Source organism: Prionailurus viverrinus, chromosome F2 (genome assembly GCF_022837055.1).
Source record: "Prionailurus viverrinus isolate Anna chromosome F2, UM_Priviv_1.0, whole genome shotgun sequence".
Classification (NCBI taxonomy): domain Eukaryota; kingdom Metazoa; phylum Chordata; class Mammalia; order Carnivora; family Felidae; genus Prionailurus; species Prionailurus viverrinus.
In genome coordinates, this window is record NC_062578.1 from 49012306 (window position 1) to 49034188 (window position 21883).

The window sequence follows — 21883 nt, forward strand, 5'->3', positions numbered from 1 at the left end:
AGCACCAGCAGGGGAGGGGCAGAGAGAGAGAGAATCCCAAGGAGGCTCCATGTGTGGAGCCGGACATGGACCTCGATCCCACGACCCTGTGATCGTGACCTGAACTGAAATCAAGTCGGTCACCCAACCCACTGAGCCACCCGGGTGCTCCACCCCATTTTTATTTTTATTTTATTTTTTTGTTTTTTTAATACTTCTTTTTTGAGAGAGAGACAGAATGTGAGTGGGCAAGGGACAGAGAGAGAGGGAGACACAGAATCCTAAGCCAGCTCCAGGCTCTTAGCTGACAGCACAGAGTCCAATGTGGGACTCAAACTCGCGAACCACGAGATCATGACCTGAACTGCAGTCCGATGCTTAACTGACCGGGCCACGCAGGTGCCCCTAAAACATTTAAAACAGTACCTGGTATGTAGTAGATCTGTATAAACAGAAATTGGAAAAAGATAGCAAAGTATATAGAATGGCATCTGTGTTCACTTTCAATTGTGTAATGATTGCCTAGGATTACCTTAATTACAATTCTAAAAATAGGATGAGTGAAATTATGAAGTTAATAAAAGTCCATTATGATTATTATACTTTATATTTTAAAGTAAATTTAAATTTACAAAGTCGTTTCACGTTCGTTACATGATTTTGTTATCAGGACAGCTTTGTAAGGTAGTTCTTTTCTATTCGGGAGAGTGTAGACAGTGACTGGTAGTAGAAAGTTTATGGTGGTCCTGATGAAGACATATTCAAGTAGAAATAATGGTGCGGTAATATTTTCATTTTTAGGAGCTTGTGTGCTTTACCTAAACTTAGATTCTGAATATATTTGGCTCTGGACTTTTATTTTTCCACGTGGGAGGGAAGGAGAGAGATTGTATAAGAGGGTTGGTTGTGTCTTAATGGAACTGCCTGGAGAGGAAGGTCCACAGCCTCTCACTTAGATCCAATAGTGTACCACCCCCAGCCCCCGCCCTGTTATATTTTTAAGTGTAAGGCCAATTGGTAAGATTGTTTTGCAAATTCGTAAAGTTTGATGGCAGCTAACTATATGCCAGGGATGTGAGGAGATTCCCTTAGGTTGAATATGGGTTAAAATTAATAACTAATTTGGCTAACTTTGTAGGATTTGCTAAGCCAGATGTGACAAATTTATTTGGTGGCTTCTGTTCAAGTGCATTGATTCAGTTCCTTCTCAAAGGTAAAAGTTATGCATGTTTTAAAATTTCCTGTTTTGGTTTTTTGTTTTAAGAGTTTAAGATTAGCCTGTAAATTTGTGATTCTTCCTACTGCTTTTGTGGAATGAAACGTTTGGTGGCTGGTATTTTCCGTAGCTGCACCTCTTTGAATAATTCCCATTTTAGAATGTTTTGTAGTTAAAAAAAAATTAGATACTACATGTGTTAGGTTTTCATCATCTTTTTTCCCCCTAGTATCATAAATAAATCCCCTTTTACCATTTATGTGGATTTACTTCAGGTAGGTACATTTGACTCTGCTTGGGATCAGCTGCCAATGCTGGATTCGTTTTGAAAAAGGTTAATATTTATCACTTATCCTGTGACTCTGAAATACTTTAGAAACAAATGGCATTGAAGGTATTTTTTGTTTGTTTCGTTTTACCTTTCAGAGTCCCTTTTGATTTGGAAAGAAACACTTGGTAACAAATATGACTGAGTTCTGGCTTATATCTGCTCCTGGGGAGAAAACATGTCAGCAAACATGGGAGAAATTGCATGCAGCAACTACAAAGAACAATAATCTTGCTATTACTTCAAAATTTAACATTCCTGACTTAAAGGTAAAACGGCATGGTGCAAAGTAGTGTATGAGTTCATTGTGAAGAGAACAGTTGTCTTTGCTTACATTTTGGTAGAAATTAGAGATATGGGTTCCTTCAAAAAAAAAAAAAACTCATTTCTAGCCATTGGCTTAATTGAAAACTTATCTTGTTCTTTCTAATCTTCAGATTTTGTTTTTTAATTTGATTTTCTCTCGGTGTTTAAAATTTTTTTAATGTTTATTTACTTTTGAGAGAGAGAGAAGAGACAGAGGAGTGAACGGGGGAGGGGCAGAGAGTGAGGGAGACACAGAATCTGAAGCAGGTTCCATCCAGGCTCTGAGCTATCAGCGCAGAGCCCAAAACGGGGCTCAAACTCACTGACCGAGAGGTCATGACCTGAGCCGAAGTTGGACCCTTAACTGACTGAGCCACCTGGGAGCCCCTCTAATCTTCACATTTTAAATAATGAGGAACTTGAGATTTTAGAAGTAAACTACCAAAGTGAATAACATTTTTCTAAACTTTTGTGCTTTTCTAAATTGTAATTTGAATTGTAATGAGAAATGTTATGAAAATATTTGATACATTACATTCACATATATCTTCAGGAGTGAAAAATCTTAGTAATATACTTCAATATCACAGCAAACCCAGTTTTTTGTTATTAAATTCATGCAAGTTTCAGTAACGTTGCAAACGTTTTACCATTAGACCTCTTTAATCATACTTTGCAGGTCTACCTTAGTTATTTAATGTGGTTAATTTATTTAATATTTATTGAAGGTCTGTAGCCTAGCAGCCTCAAAGGGAAGCAGGTTATCAGTAATTTTACAGAATGGAAAAATCACAGTATTTTTATTTTGCTGGGTAACTTAGCAGGTAGTTATATAGAGCAATCATTTAAGAAATAACTTAAAATTACCGGTTCTTCGTATTTTGGGAGTTACGAATTCCTTTGAGACACTGATAGTCATGGACCCCTCCCTATTTAAGAGCTGCTGCTGTAAACCATGACTTCAAATGGTCCACCCATCACTGGGCAGTAGAAGCAGACGCGTAGGCCTGCCATTGCAGAATCTTCACCTCTTAAATGTTGGCTGTACCCATGAATTAGAGGATTATCCCGTGCATATAAATACCTTTGAGATGTCTGGCAAACTTTTTTAACCACACTTGCACATCATGGAATAAAATACGGAGAACTTAGGATTTATGGGCCCTTCAAATCAAGGTGTTGTATCACCTTGTTAAAAAAAAAAAAAATGGCAGGGGATGAAACCTAAGTAGTAAAATGCTGTATTTCCCTTCTAGGTTGGCACACTGGATGTCTTGGTTGGTTTGTCGGATGAACTGGCTAAACTGGATGCATTTGTAGAAGGGTAATGTATTTATATGCATTGACTAGAGCAAAATGAGCCACTGTTCTCAGGCTACCTGGACATTGGGTTTATTATCACATGCATAGTCTACTTATTGGAATGGTTTTAGAAGATGCTGACTCTTGGGCGCCTGGGTGGCTCAGTCAGTTAAGCATCTGACTCTTGATTTCAGCTCAGGTCATCATCTCACGGTTCGTGAGGTTGAACCCCACGTGGAGCTCTGCGCTGACAGCGTGGAGCCTGCTTGGGATTCTCTCTCCCTCTCTCTGACTCTCCCCTGCTAGTGCTCTCTTTCTCTCAAAATAAATAAAAATAAATAAATAATAATTTAATTTGATGCTAATAAGTAATTTATTTAAATAAATAAAATAATAAGAGAAAATGACTCTTTGTTTTCTTTGTAAATCACCTTTATGAAAGTACATTTTATATACAATAAAATATACCTGTTTGAAGTATGAAAATGGTGACTATCTTTAATATTTTTATTGAGATATAACTTACATACCGTGCGATTCACCTGTTTAAAGTGTACAACGTGTACCCTTTAAGTGTAGTGATTTCTAGAATAGTCGTAGAGTTGTGCAGCCATCGCCACAGTCAGTCACGGTGCATCTTCATCACTCTCCCACTACCACCATCACAAACATCCTATTCCTTGCCTCCCCCTTCCCCCTGCCCACTCTCTGGTGCTACAGATTTGCTTATTCTGGACATTTCGTGTAAATGAAATCCTCTAATATGTGATCTCTTGTGACTGGCTTCTCTTCCTTGGCATAATGTTTCACGATTCATCCATGTTGTAGCGTGTATTGATATTTCATTTCTTTTTGTTACCAAATAATACTCCACTGTATAGATGTACCATATTTTATTCGTCCATTTATCAGATAGTGGACATTTAGGCTATTTCTACTTTTTGAGAATACTGGTATGGATATTTGTGTACAAGTTTTTGTATACTCATATGTTTTCATTTCTCTTGGATGTGTACCTAGGAGTGGGGTTACTGGGTCATATGGTAGCTCTATTTTTAACATTTTGAGAAACTGCCAGACTGTTTTCCAAAGTGGTTACACCGTTTTACAGACCCACCAGCGCAGAGTATGGAGGTTCTCATTGCTTCACATTTTTGACAAACTTGTTACTATTCATCTGTTTGATTATAGTCTTTCTAGTGGGTATGAAATAGTGTTTCATTGCATTTTCCTTTTTGTAAAAAATTTTTTAACGTTTATTTTATTTTTGAGAGAGCATGAGTTGAGGGAGGGACAAAGAGAGAGGGAGACAGAGAATCTGAAACAGGCTCCAGGCTCAGCACAGAGCCGGACGGGGGGGCTGAAACTCACGAACCATGAGATCATGACCTGACCTGAAGTTGGACGCTTAACCAACTGTGCCACCCAGAGACCCCTTTCTCTGCATTTTCAATTTGCATTTACCTAATGATTAATGATGTGTTGAGCATTTTTTCATGCATTTACTGGCCATTTCTGTTTCTTTGAGAAATGTCTATTTGGATTCTTTGCCCATTTTTAAATTGGCTTATTAGCCTTTTTATTATTGAATTCTAAGAGTTCTTTATATATTCTAGATACAAGTCCCTTATCATAACGTGACTTGCACATATTTTCTTTCATTCTGTGGATTGTCTTCACTTTCTTGATAGTGTCCTTTGAAGCACACGCAGAAAATTTTTTTTGAAGATTTTATTTTTAAATAATCTCTCTATCCAATGTGGGGCTCAAACTCACAACCCTGAGATTAAGAGTCACATGCCTTACCAACTGAGTCAGCCAGGCACCTCTGAAGCACACACACACAAAAAAATTTTTTTTAAGTATAATCTCCGTCTTACTTTTTTTTAACAGAGAACAGTTTTTCTTCAGTCCTTAAGGACTTAGCTCTTTACGTGGGCTTTGATGGAGGTTGTGGGGCAGCAGCAGCAGATCTAAATCGGGGCGATGGTGTTCGGTCCTTCCGTGCTTCGTGAGAGCGATTCCTGACTACCTTGTGAATGGCACAACTCACACAGTAATGTAGTTTCACATACAGCTTGGGAAGCACCTAGGCGTCGACACTCACTTCGGAAATGTCCTTGACTGCGGCAGCCTCTACTATATTCTGAATAACGAACTTCTTTTTTTTTTTTTTAAATGTTTGTTTATGTTTGAGAGAGAGACACACAGAGCAGAAGCTAGGAGAGGCAGAGAGAGAGGGAGACACAGAATCCAAAGCAGGATCCAGGCTCTGAGCTGTCGGCACAGAGCCTACCCAACATGGGGCTGGAAGTCACAAATCTTGAGATCGTGACCCGAGCTGAAGTCAGACGCTCAACTGACTGAGCCACCCAGGTGCCCCAGAATAACGAATTTCTTAATGGCCTTGTTCTTGGGCATGGTACGGGCACAGTTAGTGCAGAGAATAGGCTGCATGGGGCCACGGCCCTTTTTGGCATGACCATTATTCCTTCTTTCTTGGTCATCTTGGAAACCTGAGAGAGTGAAGCACAAAATTTTTCATTTTAATGTCCAGTGTATCTATTTTTCGTTGCTTGTGTTTTGTTTGTCTAAGAAACCATTGCCTAATTCAAGGTGACACAATTTTATAGCTATATTTTCTTGTAAGAGTTTTATAGTTTTAGCTTTTACGTTTTAGGTCTTACATCCATTTTGAGTTAAGTTTTGTAGATGATGTGAGGTAGGAGTCCCCACTTCAGGGGTTTTTTTGCATGTGGATATCCAGTTGTCCTAACACCATTTGTTGAAAAGACTTTTTTTTTTTTTTTTTTTTTTGAATTGTCCTGGCACCTTTGCTGAAAATCAATTCAACATAAATGTGAGGGTTTATTTCTGGACTCTCAGTTTTATTTTATATTTCTTTCTATTCCTTATTTCTGTCTTTATGCCAGTACCATATTGTCTTGATTGTTGTAGCTTTGTAGTAAGCTTTGAAATCAGAAAGTGTGAATTCTCTGTGTTTTTCTAAATTTTCAAGGTTGTCTTGGCTATTCTGATTCTTTGCATTTTTATATGAATTTTAGGATCATGTCAAATTTCTGCAAAGAAGTCAGCTGGAATTTTGAGGGGGATTGTGTTGAATCTGTAGGTCAATTTGGGGATTGTTGCCATCCTACCAATATTAAGTCTTTAATCCGTGAGCGTAGGTGTTTCTAAACTCCACTTTCAGTTACTTCTGAAATTTACTTTGTGTTTTAGCCGAAGATGGGTGTGGGTCCTTGATAACTTTTTGCATTTTGGTCAATTGGCAGAATCAGTCTATAATCCCTTTGACTCTTGGAATACAGAGCTTTTAAATAGGTAGGGTTTAGGTGAATAGGTACAATTTTGTAAAATACAGAATTTTGGAGAATCTTAGAAATGTGTATTTGATTGAAGCTTTAAGGGAACTTGAAGTCTGTGTAGAAGGATTTCCCATGTGTGCTATTAGGCTTTTCTGAATTGATAGAACCACCATAATGCAATGTTTCTGGTAATAGAGGCAAATATTGCCTCTCTATATTGATTTAACATACCAACATATAGTAAGTAAATAGACCAGAAGATATACTGATGGTCTTTAACACTGGAGGCAAAGAGGCCAATTAGGAGACAGGTTTAAAGTAGATTAGGCAAGAGATATTACACGCTTCAACTGAGGCAAGACACTTGGCATAAGAATTAGTAAAAGGATGAAAGAAAAAGTAACAGTACTTTACGGTTACTGATTTCATGTAATTCATGGTAGGGCAAATGTGAAAGTAATTATTGATGATATTCTCAGCGGACTGATTGATAGTATGAATCATCTCTTGGTTTCTGGATTACACATTTTTAGTTGAGGAAAACTCTTTGTAGTTGCCATTCCTGAGATGATGGTCTTCCCTACAGTCCCATCCCCACAGGTGGTGACAACCAAAGAAATCTGAAGAAGGGAAGTCCCTGGGAATGTAATTATCAACACTTACTTGGATTCTTGTTAATCACCTGGGTGGCTCTATAGGTCTTTCTTTAAATTGTCATTGGGATGTCCTGCATATAGTTTAAGGTTTGTTCACATTTTTTAGGGGAGGAATCTGGAAAGTATTTAGGGTAAATTCAGTCTGTTTGGTCATGGAATTAAAAGTTGCCTGTGCATTTTGTCTCCTCTTCTGCACTGTTATGCAACTTGTCTTCGTCAGTTTTCCTGAAACCTTTGAAGAATTTAAAAATCCTGTGGTTGTTAGGCCTTGGTAGAATTGACAGATGTTAGCTTTTTAGGTCTGAACATTGTGATAATGTGGAGTAAATTACAGTTTTTACTTACCAAGTAATCTAATGATAAGAGCAGCTTTTAAGGTTACCATGTGTACTCGGACATAGATAACTTTTGTGGAGATGCACAGGGAGATTGTGAAGTTCTCAATTACACATTAAGTGTATAAACTTGACACCAGGCCGTTCTACACTCTTGAACTATTTCTGTGGCAAACATATGACCATTTTTACATATTCATAGCAAATGGTTCTGTTTACAGGATGCTTGGGAAATTATATGGGAATAATGGTTTGTCGCCTTTGAAGCGATAAGTGAATTTTGGAGACATAGCCAAATGTGTGTACAAATCTGAGTTGAAGACTTAACAGCTTTATCATTTTTTCTGCAGTTCTGCTTGATTAGGTTTGAGGTCATTCAGCACAGGATTTTTTCTGGGCCTTATTGGTTCATATTGCATGGAGTTTCTTAATTTGTCTATCGGTTTACTCTCCCTGCCATTGAGCATACGGTCCTCAGATGAATTGTCAAAAACCCTGTTTGGACCGTGTTATACTGTACTTCTCTGCAAAGTCTGACCCCAGAGGCTGTCTATCTGCAGTCTGGCTCTGGGCCACCTTCCTCCCCCCCCTCCCCCTCTCCCCTTCTCAGCACGCTGGGCAGCCTGGATTCCTCATAACACTGTGAGGGCCCATTGGCTTTTCTGCCTCTCTTGATCCTGACTCGGAGGGTGCCCTGTAGCAAGAGTATACTTTCTTCCCATCTTAATCATCCTTTCAAAACCATTCCTATCCTTTATTGCCCTGCTCATGAGTCATTGTGCTTTTTTTTTCTTTCTAAAGTTTATTTATTTTGAGAGAGAGCACACAAGCTGGGGAGGGGCAGAGAGAGAGAACCCCAAGCAGGCTCCACGTTATCAGCACAGAGCTCCATGCAGGGCTCAAACCCATGAGCCGTGAGATCATGACCTGAGCCGAAATCGAGAGTCGGACACTTAACTGACCAAGCCACCCTGATGCCCCAGAGTCATTATGACTTTTTGATTCCAGTATCTTAAAGTGATCCCTTTTTCTTTTATGCTTCTCTTCTCTGTAACCTGGTAGTCTCAGTTGGCACTTAACCACACATTGCTTTGTATTTAGTCATTTGTATGTTTTGGTATCTTTTCAACTCGATATTTTGTCTTGTATGCTTTTGTATCCCACCCCCAGGGCCTAGAGGCAGACATGGAACCAGAGAAAGAACACCAAAGTCCAGACACTATGTTTCTAGTCTCAGCTCTGCCATTAGCTGCTTTTGTGATTTTGTGACTTTTGTGACTAAGTCATTTCTTCTCTTTATACTTTGGTGTCTTTACTTATATAAAATGAAGGGATTGATAAGGTGATGTGTAGGTGCCTCAGTAGTTAACGACACCATGGTTTCTCTTTAGCATTGTTCCTAATGGTTAATAGTAGTTAAATAGTTAAATAATAGTTAAGAAATAGTTAAATAGTTAAAAGTCTACAGTTACTCAGTTCAGCTTTGCATGTTACAAAACCTTGGTCCCTTCTATCCTTAAAACATTACTTAAGAAGTTATAACCCATTTGTTCTGTATTAAATAGATACATGTAAATGGATATATAGTCCAATTCATGTGTGTATGTAGTGTGTTCATTGTAAAGCATGGAATTTAGGTCTTTTTCCTGGAAACGATTATTGATTTTTTTTTTCCCCTCCCAAGGGTGGTTAAGAAAGTGGCTCAATATATGGCTGATGTATTGGAAGATAGTAAAGATAAAGTTCAGGAGAATCTGTTGGCCAATGGAGGTAAGCTAATGTTTCAAGATTTGATACTGACTTGTATAAGGTGAATGACTTAGCTATAAAAACAAAAAAAGAATGTAAAAAAATCTATAGATAAGGATATTAAATATAATAGAAAGCCACTAAAGATATAATTATTAGTACTGAATTTGGTGATATTCCAGTTACATCTTGTCCCCCTTAACATTTTGTGTAAGACAGTCTTACATACATAGTAGATAATATAGCTTATGACATAGATGTCACGTCCTTCTAAAAGCAATATTATAAAGATTTACCTGAGTTCTTTCCTGGAGCCAGTTGTTAACTCACATTCACAGTGTTTCTAGGTTATGTGTCTCAGCATTTTTCCAGCTGAATACTTGTCTTCTCTAGCTTTTATATTTAATAGCATCCAACTTCTAAAGCCTTGGAATAAAAATTTTTAATTTTAGTGCAGGGGAAATGCCTTTCCCCTCAAATTTGAATATGGCATTTCTTTCCTTAGTGCCATGGAGTAGTCTGCTACTGACCTCTCTGTAGCTGGAAGCTAATAGTTTGCTTGGTATAATAATGACTTTGTAAAGATAGTTTGACCTCACTGTTGTCATTTGCACTTGTATTTGGTGTTCTTTATGAAATGACACTTTATTTTAATTTAGGCTCATCTTTAGTGATATGTCATTATAATAAGAAGTAACCCTTTTCTTTCATTCTGTCCTGTATTGCCTACTGTGATGAATGTCACTGTTGTGATTTTGTTATATTAACATTTGTTGAGTAGAGAGTCCTGGAGTATCATGGGATGTTGAGCCATGATTCAGCAAAAGACCTCAAGGGAAAGTGAAATAGAGAAGTTTATTACTCACGGGTCCTGTGGGAGGGGGCACCATACGGGGAGATCAAGGTGCAGGCAGAGAGTGGCAGGACCTGGGGCACATGCCTTTATTAGGGTCTGCGGGTGGAGTGCTTTGGGGTTCCCAGGCTAAGTTGGGATTGTTCAGTTCAAACCAAAAAGAGTGGGGCTTTGGCAAACTTTGAGGGGGTCTTGTCTTAGGGAGAAGGCCCTGGGCAGTGGGGGAGAGTGTTTTATCAGTGGGAGTCTATCAGGAACTCACATTTCTTACCACTCTGCAGGCTCTTACCTAGAACTGCTCCCAAGGAAAAGGCTTCTGTAATTTCTAGTTCCCTGTGGGCCACTTGGCCACACAAAATGGATGCCGAGGCAGCAGTGTGGAGTAGTTTGAGTAAGAGTTAACTGTATTTAAAAACATTTGTTTTAAATGTTTATCTATTTTGAGAGAGAGAAAGAGAGCAAGCAGGGGAGAGGCAGAGAGAGAGGGGGAGAGAGAATCCCAAGAAGGCCCTTTATTGTCAGCGCAGAGCCTGGCGCAAGGCTCCATCTCACAAACCGTGAGATTATGACCTGAGCTGAAACCAAGAGTTGGATGCCTAACCCACTGAGCCACCCGGGTGCCCCTGATGCACCAGTTTTTAAATATCTTCATTCACGAATGGTGTTTTCTTCTCTGCTTTGACCACTGGCTAACTCCGCTCCAGTTTTTCAATCTTCTAGCAGATGGAGGCACTCGTATCTTGTTACATGGCAGTTTTATCTCTACCTTTATTCGGTCCTTGCTTTTCGTTTGCTTTCCCATTTGTCCAAGACTGCCTCACCTTTTAATTTTATCATAATTGTAATGTACATTTTTACACCCCAAATCCTTTGTGGAACACAATAGGAAGTAGATTTCGAAATGTTATTAAGAAAGGACATGCTGGGGCGCCTGGGTGGCGCAGTCGGTTAAGCGTCCGACTTCAGCCAGGTCACGATCTCGCGGTCCGGGAGTTCGAGCCCCGCGTCGGGCTCTGGGCTGATGGCTCAGAGCCTGGAGCCTGTTTCCGATTCTGTGTCTCCCTCTCTCTCTGCCCCTCCCCCATTCATGCTCTGTCTCTCTCTGTCCCAAAAATAAATAAACGTTGAAAAAAAAAATTTAAAAAAAAAAAAAAAAAAAAAGAAAGGACATGCTATATTGTGATGATCACTGAAGAATTGCCATCAGACGTAACTGATGTACCAGTTTTGAAATCTTTATTCACAAATCAGTGTAGTATGGTGAGTTTGAATGCCATATGTAGGATAAAACAGATTATGAAAAGTATCATACTTACATTGAAACTATTATATTACTGAATCATCTGATATTCTACTTCCTGCAATAACTTAATGGACCCAACTCTACCCTTTGAATGGACCAATTTTATGATTTTCCTAGAAAGTTTTGAGTTGAGGATAGTTTCTTGCTGTTTCTTTCCATGATCCAAGGCTTCAAACAAAATCCTTGGAAACAAGCAATTAGAACCCAGTCTCTCCAGGATCAAGGAGAGATAGGAGTGAGGAAAAGGACACCTTATCGCTTTTTAAAGGCCCTCAATTTCTATGCTTTGCAGGATATGGGGGAGCGGGGTGCATACTGGAGGAGGAAAGAATCAGTCCCAACAAGCATATTGAACATTTCTGGACTGTCAATATTAAGAATGAATTTCTAAAACACAAGTTCATAAACAGAAGCTTTCCAGCTAGCTGTTAACTGAAATGCATATGCAATATAGTCAAGGAAGTACCGTGCTTACAAAACCACAGACATCTTATTTGTCTCTGATTTTAAAATAATTCATTCCCTTATTGGGTGAGCAATGGAGAAAGTGGTGTGACTGCAGTACCAGCTGGTGCTAAGGATTTCAGTGCTTCCAGAAGATGCAGGCTAGAGAACTTCATTAGGCACCGGAGGGGCTCTTTTCTCTCAGCCAAGATGCCCCCATGGAAGTCACTTTTGAATTTCGTTTCAAGCTTATATTGTGCAAATTCTAGTCTTGGTGGAGGATAGTCTCCAAAAGTTTCTTGAGTCACTCTCTGGACTCTCTCTTTTTCGATTCTGTTTTCATGAATGGTCCCTGAATCCGTGTGCATGTCCAGCTCAAGGGTTTCTTGTAGAGGTTTGGTGGAGTTGTGAGTTTCAAAGGTCTGACTATACTGTTTGAAAACAATAGCCTTCAGAGAGTCCAGATACTGACTTCTGAGGTCCATTTTCACAACCTTACGGTGATTGCTAGCCACTGTCAGTGCCTGACCCAGAAGGGGTATATTGCTCTTCAGGTGGCAGAAGGAAGTGAAGGCGTAGGGAGTCTGGGAGTAATACAGCACACAGACAGGTTTGTACTGGTTTGACTTTCTATGCTGCGTTCCCCAGTCAATTCAGATCCGTACTGCATTCTCCTCAGCGTCTCTGAAGCTGACCCTCACATTTTTTAATGCTCTCCGAAGAATTTTCTCAAATGAACTTTTGAATTGTTCCATATCAAGAAAGGTCAGCGTCTTCACCTGGTTCTTTACTCATTTGAAAAACATCCCAAACTTTCTGGTGCCGATGAAATTGAGTATAAATGATGTCTACAAGGGCTGTGTCGTGGAGACTTGCACACTTATTCTCACAGAGCAGAACCAAGTCCTGAACGAGAGATTCCTTTCTCTGCCGGAAGTTTACGGTCTGCAGTTGATTTGCAGACAAAAAATCCCAGGCTTTGAGGATTTTCATCATTTCAGTCATTGGGATTTTCAAGATGGTCCTCATGATAAACGTGGCAACAGTTTCATCCATCTCTTTGGCAATTGGAACATGTGGCGGTCGTGGAAAAGTCGCCCCACAAGCCTGGGATGTGGCTTTCTCAAGGTTCCTGCCACACTCAAGGGCCTGATGCCACCCTGCGTGGGTCTCTTAACAGTCGGTTATCTCCAGCAGTGTTTCTTCTCGGCCAAGGGTTAACTGTATTTTTAATTTAGTGTTTCTCTAACCTCATTTCTTCTCCTTGCAAATAATAGATGCTGAATAAATACTTAGTAAAACAAAAATTTAGTGATTTATTCTTGCTCTTTGTTACAATAGTGATCCTGACCTAGTTGTTTACTATTTCTGTTAATTTGTGTTCGGGGCAGAAGGATAGAAGGTAGATATGTTAAGTTAGGATGCATTTACTGATCTTGTAGGTATTTGATGAACTAGGACATGCAGTCTAGTAGGTGGAATGGGGATTGACAGTCCACCTGGGTGGCCTTGCGTCTGCAGTTGCTTTTAGAAATCGCATCCATATTGACCCCTTAACATTAATGTAGGAAGAAATTGAGGAGAGAAGGATATTTTGATGTAAATTATTTTTGCCAGTTAGCCATTTGGTCTCCTTGACCTTGATCCCATTAGGCTTGAGAAGTAAAGTCATCTTGATTACTGAACTTTCCAGGGAATAGTTGTTGAGTGTCTCTTTGCCTTTACATTTTCTATTCTTTTCATTTGAATGTGAAAGGGCCTGTGTTTTGAAGATTGTTGTATAGACTCCTAGAAACGGTTGTTACCTGGTTTTAACAGGTTTATTTTCAGTTTATTTGGGTAGGCTGGCAAAGAAAGAACATACTTGCATCAAATTCTACTTATTGAGGAGTAGTTTCTTAATCTTTGTGTCTGTTTCTCCTACATATGAGGTATATCATGGGTATGAGCATATTCCATTTATTAAGTCATCACGTTAGAAGGAGCATTTATAAATATAAAATTCTGAGTAAGAAGAGATCCAGTCAGATGACAAAGTAAAAATGTTGATTAATCCATTACTGAATATAGTTCCACATTTTAAAAATCCGGACTCTCCAGCAGTGATGACGTTTTTACTGATTTTCTCGATGCAAATTTCAGCATTAAAATTTATTACTGTGTAGCAAACTATGAACGTTCTATTGCTTCTCAGTAATTAATTTATTTCCCTATTTCAGTTGACTTGGTTACTTATATAACAAGGTTTCAGTGGGACATGGCTAAATATCCAATCAAGCAGTCCCTGAAAAATATTTCTGAAATAATTGCCAAGGTAAGATAAAAAATGACACAGGTAGGACACACTGATTCATAGTGGCTTTATTGATTTTATAAGTATTTAGCTGTGAAATACTGTTTAGGTTTTGAGAAAGCAACTAAATTATATGTGACTGATATAAATAGGAGGTACCATTACTACAACTTTACCAAAAAAGAAAGATGTTAAAAAGTGTTTTACTTTCCAGTGTACATTATCCAAGTTGTGTAGTTTACTTACTTAAGTGGTTAACTTAAATATTACATCAACAGTGTTTAAGGAAAAAAAACTTTAAAATCCTATAATTATTACTGATACAAATTTGAAGGGTTAACTGAGATTATGTAGAACAGGAAATTGGAATCTATTAAAGATTTAGGAGTCATTCAGCTAGTGATAATGATTACTTTGGCATGTTTACATACAGTACTGCTTCAGACATTAAACTTTACGGGTTTTCTGACACCTTCAGACGTTCAGTATTGACCCTCTACACAGAAAAATGCCTGTATTCATGTACACATGATTTTATGTACGGTTTCAATGAGTACACAGATCCTGAAGCTCATCCATGAACTCACCGAGTTAAGAGTTCCTTTTATATTATAGTCATTGAACTTGAGAGAAAATATAAAAGTCTTACCTGAAACTCCAAACAAGGCAGATAGACAAGGATCTATTAACTGTTTGTCAACATTCTGACCTGACTGAGATGAAAAGTGTAGTTTAAATTACTTGGACAGACTTTCCTTTTCCTAGCTTTCAGTGACTTTGAGTAAGTGCTGTATAGTTAAATATAAATGAGTAGATTATCAAGGATTTTAAAGCTGAGGTAATCATAATATAATGAAAATGAGTAGTTTGATAATATAAAGTGGTGCTCTGACTATGACTGAAGTCTCCTTATTTTGGTCCAGTTATCAAGGATTTAATCATCATTTTCTGATACTATTACAGATGAGGAAATAGGCTCAGAGAGGTGAATTGACTTACCGTATTGCCACACAACTGATAATGGTAGAGCTGAATTGAAACTCATTCTTCAAATGTTAAATCTGCTGATTTGTATGTTCTCCCTACATTGTTAGTAGTTTTAGGACTCTTTTTGAAAAATCAGCTTCTGTAACATTTATAAATACATCTAACCACAATTTTAATTTAATTGAAAAAATATTCTATGTAAGAACAGTGGCATTATGAACAATAAAACTCTGTGTAGCTTCATTACTTTTGGAAATTAATCCTTCAGCCTTGTGAATTTAAAGCTTTTTAATTAATAATCTCTACACCCCGTGGCTTAGATTCCATTTATGGTTTAAGATGTAGTATCATAACAGTAATTAAAATATATGTGGACTAAAACACTATCTTTAGTAGAAAAGATTCATATGGAAATTACCAGGGTTATTAAAAATGAAGGAAGTTATTTTTTTAATCATCTTTTAAATTGTGCTTTTATATCAAAAAGAATGAAATCTTGCCACTTGCAACAATGTGGATGGAGCTAGGATGTATTATGCTAAGCAAAATAGGTTAATCAAAGACCAAACCATATAATTTCAATCATGTGGAATTTAAGAAACAAAACAGATGAACATACGGGAAGGGGGAAAAAAGGAGAGGGAAACAAACCACAAGAGACTCTTGACAATAGAGAACAAACTGAGGGTTGATGGAGGGAGGTGGGTGGGAGATGGGCTAGATGGGTAATGGGTGTTAAGGAGGGCCCTTGTTGTGATCAGCACTGGGTGTTGTACGTAAGTGATGAATCACTCAATTCTATTCCTGAAACCAATATTGCACTATATACTAAAATTTAAATAAACATTAAAAAAAAAAGTTGTCCTTTTAAAATAATAGTTGTTACATCAGCAACTAGTGGTATTTGTTTTTTAAAGTGTTCAGGTACAGCTACTTTATTTCTGTTAGAAAAATTTTGCTTATTTTTGTTTTTCATTTTTAAAGGGAGTGACTCAGATTGACAATGACCTGAAATCTAGAGCATCCGCATATAATAACTTGAAAGGGAATCTTCAGAATTTGGAACGGAAGAATGCGTAAGCATATGTGAATATTAAGAATTGGGCAAGTCCTGAATGAGCTATTGTTGGGGTTTAGTGAATTCCAGTTTATGCTATTTCTATAATTAAAATGGTGTTTTTTCACATCACGGAGAAAAATTTATTAATTCAGACTAGTCAAAACAGATGAAGCTGATTTATTCTTGTTTTATAAAACTTGTGAGTTGGGTCCAAATTTGTCCCTTTATCCATTTGTGTTTTCACTGAAAGATTGCCTAAAATTGTTTCAAATCGAATCATAGTTTAATTGCATAGCAATCACCTGCTGCTTAAAAGAATTCTATCAAAGAATTCTATTTGAATTTTATCAAAGAATAGTTCTATCAAAGAATGTAATTTGTCTGTTTATCTGTTTTCCAAGTTTAGCTTTTTTACATGTTAGATTTTCCAAAAATAGGACACGTTTGTTTTCTTGATCTCATTGTAGTATGACCACTGCAAGTGTAGCTTTAAATGTTTAACTATTCAAGTTACACATTCATATTCCAGAGGGAAAGTTGGTTGGATACTATCAGTGGTACAAACAGGGCAAGTCACTTTCATTATGAAATGTACTGGGAGACCAAATGAAGACTGATTTGATTATTGGGTTAACTAACCAAAATTGCCTAGGATCAGATGATACCTGGGGAGAGGGAGGAAGATCAGAGATTGTCCTTAGATGATGTAATTTTGTAATTATGATGAAATAGGTTTTAATTGGCATACAATGAATAACACTTGCCCAGTCAAGGTACTAGATATGTAATCAGGAGAAGAGTTGAATTATAAGAATTAAAGCAAACACAAGGGGAGATACTAGAGGCAAATATTGATAAATGGTAGCATTTCTTTGATAGTGAGGGTGGGAAATACTCAGCTAAATTTAGTCTTCTTACAAAGTAGAAACGTTACCTAAGACTAATCAGTCTCTTGAGGTGTACACATAATAGATGTGAATGTAATTAGCCTGATACTTCTTATGTTATGGAGGCATGATCAGCCTGATTATTTTTTTCTTACTCCTCAGAGGAAGTTTGCTAACTAGAAGTTTAGCAGAAATTGTGAAGAAGGATGACTTTGTTCTTGATTCAGAGTATCTCGTCACATTACTGGTCGTGGTTCCCAAGTATGTCTTTTAATTACTTTTGCTTGTTAAAATATTAAAAAAATGTTAGTGTCTGATACTGTAATTTGAAGTTTTCCATAGAACTCAATTGTAAAGGGAATATTATTACGTTGTCATTCATTCCATCAACTAACATGCACTCAGGTGGCACGTAAGTAGAATTTAGTTCATAATCTGATAATGGAGGCATCAATTATAAATTGAGATGCCAAATCAAATTTAGCAGCTTAGTAGAGTTGGCTTATTTAAAAATTAAATAATGCTAAATTATTAGATTTTTAAAAAAATATAGATTTTAGATTTTTCGGAGTAGGAAGCTTTTGTTTTTCTGAAAAATCTTTTCTTTTTTTTTTAAGTTTATTTATTTATTTTGAGAGAGAGGAGGAGAGGCAGAGATGGGGAGAGAAAGTACGGAGCTTGAAGAGCCCAACGTGGGGCTCAGACTCACAAATCTGTGAGATCGTGACCTCAGCTGAAATCAAGAGTTGGACGCCTAACCAACTGAGCCAGCCAGATGGCCCTTGTGAAAAATCTTTATGATTGGTTAGGATGAATTAAGCCCTTTAAGAAGCAAAGGATAGATTAGATCTGGGGTTGGCAAATTTTTTCTGTAAAGGGCCATATAGTTAATATTTTACACTTTGCCAGCCATAGGGTCTGTGTTACAGCTACTCACCTTTGCCATGTCGACTTCGTGGTTGTAGCTGAAAGCAGCCATACACTATACCTACAGAATGGATGTGGCTCTGTTTCAGTAAAACTTTGTTTACAAAAACAGTTGCAGGCTCCCGGCATAGTTTGCTGGGTTAGATAACCCTTTGAAATCTTTGGATTAGGTCTTCTGTGTTAATTAACATTTGATCATTGTTAATAAAATGAGGCCTTTCGATACTCATAGGAAGAATTAGAACTCTGTGTGCATGTGTGTCTATGAGAGAGAAACACTTAATGATTTCACTTCTGACTTGAACTGAAGTCTTGCTATCAGGGAATCTTTGGAGGATCCAAACTGAGGTGGAAAAGTTGGGGATTCTTCACAGTATCGGTGTACGAATTCTTCCTTTGCTGTGCTCTCCATTTTTTTTTTATCTGGTTATGAAATGGGGAGTGTTAGAAAATGATGCCTCCTGGAAAGGATGGGAAAGCACCTCCGTTGAATTTACTGTGGCTACACTATCATCTGACTTCTGCTTTTCTCCCCTAACTTCAGAATACTATAGAGCACTGATTTTTTATAATTTCTGTGTGTCTATGTTTTTATGCATGTAGGAAAATAACCTTTGTGCAGATAAAAGATTTGTCTCTATTTTTATTGAAAATTTGTTGAAAATTAAAATCAGACGTTTTTATAGTTTTCTCTTCGCTATAATTGAAACCTAGGACCTGGGGCACCTTCCATGATGAATTAGTCACTATCCTGACCTATAAATCCTGTAGTTCTTTATATTGCAAACATAACCTTCTCTCCCCACACCCCCAAAATCCGTTGGTCTGTAGAGAAAATTGTTGCACAATGTTCTGTGGAGCATGGTTTACTGTCACTTAATTTACTCAATACTTCCTGGTACTTTGTGCTTTTGGTAAATAGTTTGATCCAGCCCTTCATAATGGCCAGTGAACAGAAATGATAGTGATTTCAGTATGGCCTTTGAATTTATTTATTTTTAATGAGGTAATGCATTATTGACTCTGAAGTTTGAAGGTAATTTAGAATGTATACTTTGCTTTACTACCTTTCCAAACTTAGTTCTAGGATGTGCCTCTTTTGCAATAGTTACCGGATGTAAGAGAGTGGTGAACTGTATTTCTTGCTTCACTGCTCACCGTATTTGAAATTCATTCTCAGTAGGAAACTTGAATTTTGTGTGTGACATAGATTTGAAGTATACTTTAGTTGAATTTCCTGTTTGTCCCATATTTTTTTCTGTCTCAACAGGGCAGGAGGTAAGACTTGTTTTTCTTTTCCACTACTTACTGTACCTTTTTTGCAGGTTAAACCACAACGACTGGATTAAGCAGTATGAAACACTAGCTGAAATGGTAGTTCCAAGGTCTAGCAAGTAAGTGGTAGTCTTTGTAAAACCTGTTGCTTTCCTAGAATTCCTTTTATAGTTGGGATGTTGGGTTAGGAAATATCTTTTTACCTTTTCTTTGTGGGAAATTTATGGTTTCAGAACCATCTTTTTCACCTCATAAATAAGTTACGCCAACTCTAGTTATCACGATCATAGACCTGAAGGGGATTTTGTACAATATGATCGACTCACTCATGTTTATAGATGTAGAAGTTTGAGGCCGCAGAGGTGAAGTGATTTGCCCAGAGTCGCACATCTCATTAATGGCAGGGCTAGAATTAGAACCTGGGTCACTGGTGTGGTACTTTTTCTGCTGTGCTGTGCCACCTTCTGAAAATGTTTTGTCCGGTATTTATTGTATACCTACTATGTGTCTGCCATTCATTTCCTTGCAAAGGAAATGTACCAAAATGGCTGCTAGAGTACCATGTTGTTCTGTAAATACTCACCATCACTTTCCAGTGAGCATAGACTGTGTAATCTGTATTTTCCATTAAAAATTTTGCATTTTAAATGTATAGATTAATATACATTATCTAATTTGATATTTACAACAATTCTGTGAAGTAGTTGGAGCAGTTATCGCTCTTGTGGATAAAGAAGTAAAAATGCAAGAAGACTTAAATAGTTATCTAAGGCATATGGCTGCATTTGGCTGTATTAGTGTCCGGTGACAAAGTTAGGACTAAAAGTCAGGTTTTTTAACATTAGGGCTCGTACTGTTGACACTACCTTGTCATTTTTTCCTGTGTTCTATCATTCCACGTGAGATGTTCTCCGAGGAAGTATTAAATACAGTATATATGCATCCCCCAAGGATTCTTTTGTATGGATACCCCTCAAGAGGTGGCAACATGTGGTGAGAGGAAGGTATAGCAGATAGTAAAGAAGTGGTATTAGTGAGATTGGGCCCATGAAGTATTTGCTTTTCCAGTTTTTATATGGGAGGTGGCTTAGTATAATAGAGTACTGGACCCAGGGATTTGAGTTCTATTGCTGGTTCTGCTACCAACTTGCCGTGTGACCTGGGGTAAGGCTTAATTTCTCCGGGCCTCATTTTCTTTGTAAAAAGAGCATAGCACCTTCCCAGTACACATTATGAGGTTGTTTTAAGGCTTGGTAAGGTATACAAAACATGAGGTCATATGATTATCGTAGTTTCATGAATGTTGATTTTTTTGAGAACTAAACCACAAACCTCTGCTCATCACAAATTTTTTTTTTTTTTCCTATTTCGGGGAATGCTTTCTGTTCACACACCAGCCCTTCGCATGGCAAACTGAAGACCAAGGTGGTGTCTTCATATTAGTTTTCCACTGTAGCTGACAAATAACAACTGCATATACCTTTGTACTCTATAGGCCATTAAAGCCAAAGAGGTTGACTTGGTGTCCAAGAGGCAGGGGAAGGAGGGGGCTACGGACCCAGTGCATATGGAATGTCCTCACAAGTTGTATATATGCCAGGCCTAAGGTCCAGAAGAGTGGTGTGGAGACATGTTTCTGATTTACTCTGAAAGAAGGACTCTAAAAATATTACTTCAGAGAGTTACATCTTTTGAAGATTAATTTAGTAGTTTAGAGGAAAAAATGCCAGGTGGGAATGGTTTAGTGTAGACAACACCTGTCTTCTGAATGACAGATAAGTACTCCCTGACCACCAGTCGGTGGAAACATCTGTTCTACCTTTTTCTCAGTTCAAAAGACATTTGGAACCATTGCCATGAGGCTTAGCTTTTTAAATTTAGTCCGCAAGAACAGCAGCATCTCAGCCGGCACCGTGAATAGCACGATTCACTCGTGGGGGACAGACAGGCTGTAGTGGGTTAGTCTGGAATTTTGTCCATTGTTCGGGAAAGAACTCTAGGACTTGATGCTGGTTTTTTTTGCTGATCATAGTAACTAACATTTTTGAGTAGCTGCTGTGTGCTAGTAATTGTTCTAAGTGCTTTATTTTTAAGTCATTTGTGAGTAGTAATGCATTCACTTGTCGCTTTTTGGTACGTAAGTCTTTACTTGGGAGCAGTGAAGAGGAGAGTGGAATTGTGAGGTAGGAGAATGGATTGAAAAATACTGTCTTCAAACCTGAAGGAAACAATGTCACTTAAAAAAAAAACCTTAGAATCTTGCTATCTGCAAAATTTTCTACTTAACTCTTAAAATTATTGCAGACTTTGAGCCATGCCACTGTTGTGTAGATAAGTGTAGGGATGGATGTGTGTAAATGCCATGCAAAGTTACGGCCAAAGAAGTGGAGGCTGGCTGCTGTTCTGCTTCTTGTTGGAAAGCCTGCTCAAAGAGAGGTGTTTTTCACCACCTAAGTGGTACTTAGGGTTACCACTTTTCTTTTTTACGTACTTCTGCTTGTGAAGATACTCTGACCAGGTCCAATTGCTGGTTAGCTTTTGCCTTTTCTGTGTTTTTGGAAGCAGTACCACAAATGCATTGGTTCTTCACTGAGATTGGTGTTCAGAGGGCTAGAGGAACGTAGCTAGGAAAGCCTAGAAAAAACTTGTGCAGAGAA

At 37.9% G+C, this 21883-nt stretch overlaps 1 protein-coding gene and 1 pseudogene across 6 annotated transcripts in view; one reads left to right on the forward strand and one right to left on the reverse strand.

Annotated features, from left to right (window-relative positions):
- ATP6V1C1 (ATPase H+ transporting V1 subunit C1) overlaps positions 1 to 21883 on the forward strand; it is a 67359-nt gene that overhangs the window by 15817 nt on the left and 29659 nt on the right. For all 6 annotated transcript variants that reach the window (XM_047842601.1, XM_047842599.1, XM_047842600.1 and 3 more), the window contains exons 2-8: positions 1622 to 1792; positions 3086 to 3153; positions 9133 to 9218; positions 14017 to 14111; positions 16062 to 16153; positions 17187 to 17285; positions 19277 to 19345. In XM_047842601.1, coding sequence (XP_047698557.1) covers positions 1661 to 1792; positions 3086 to 3153; positions 9133 to 9218; positions 14017 to 14111; positions 16062 to 16153; positions 17187 to 17285; positions 19277 to 19345 — 641 coding nt within the window. In that variant the 5' untranslated portion in view covers positions 1622 to 1660. The remainder of the gene's footprint in view (positions 1 to 1621; positions 1793 to 3085; positions 3154 to 9132; positions 9219 to 14016; positions 14112 to 16061; positions 16154 to 17186; positions 17286 to 19276; positions 19346 to 21883) is intronic.
- Positions 11844 to 12853, reverse strand: LOC125156492 (centromere protein N-like; annotated as a pseudogene).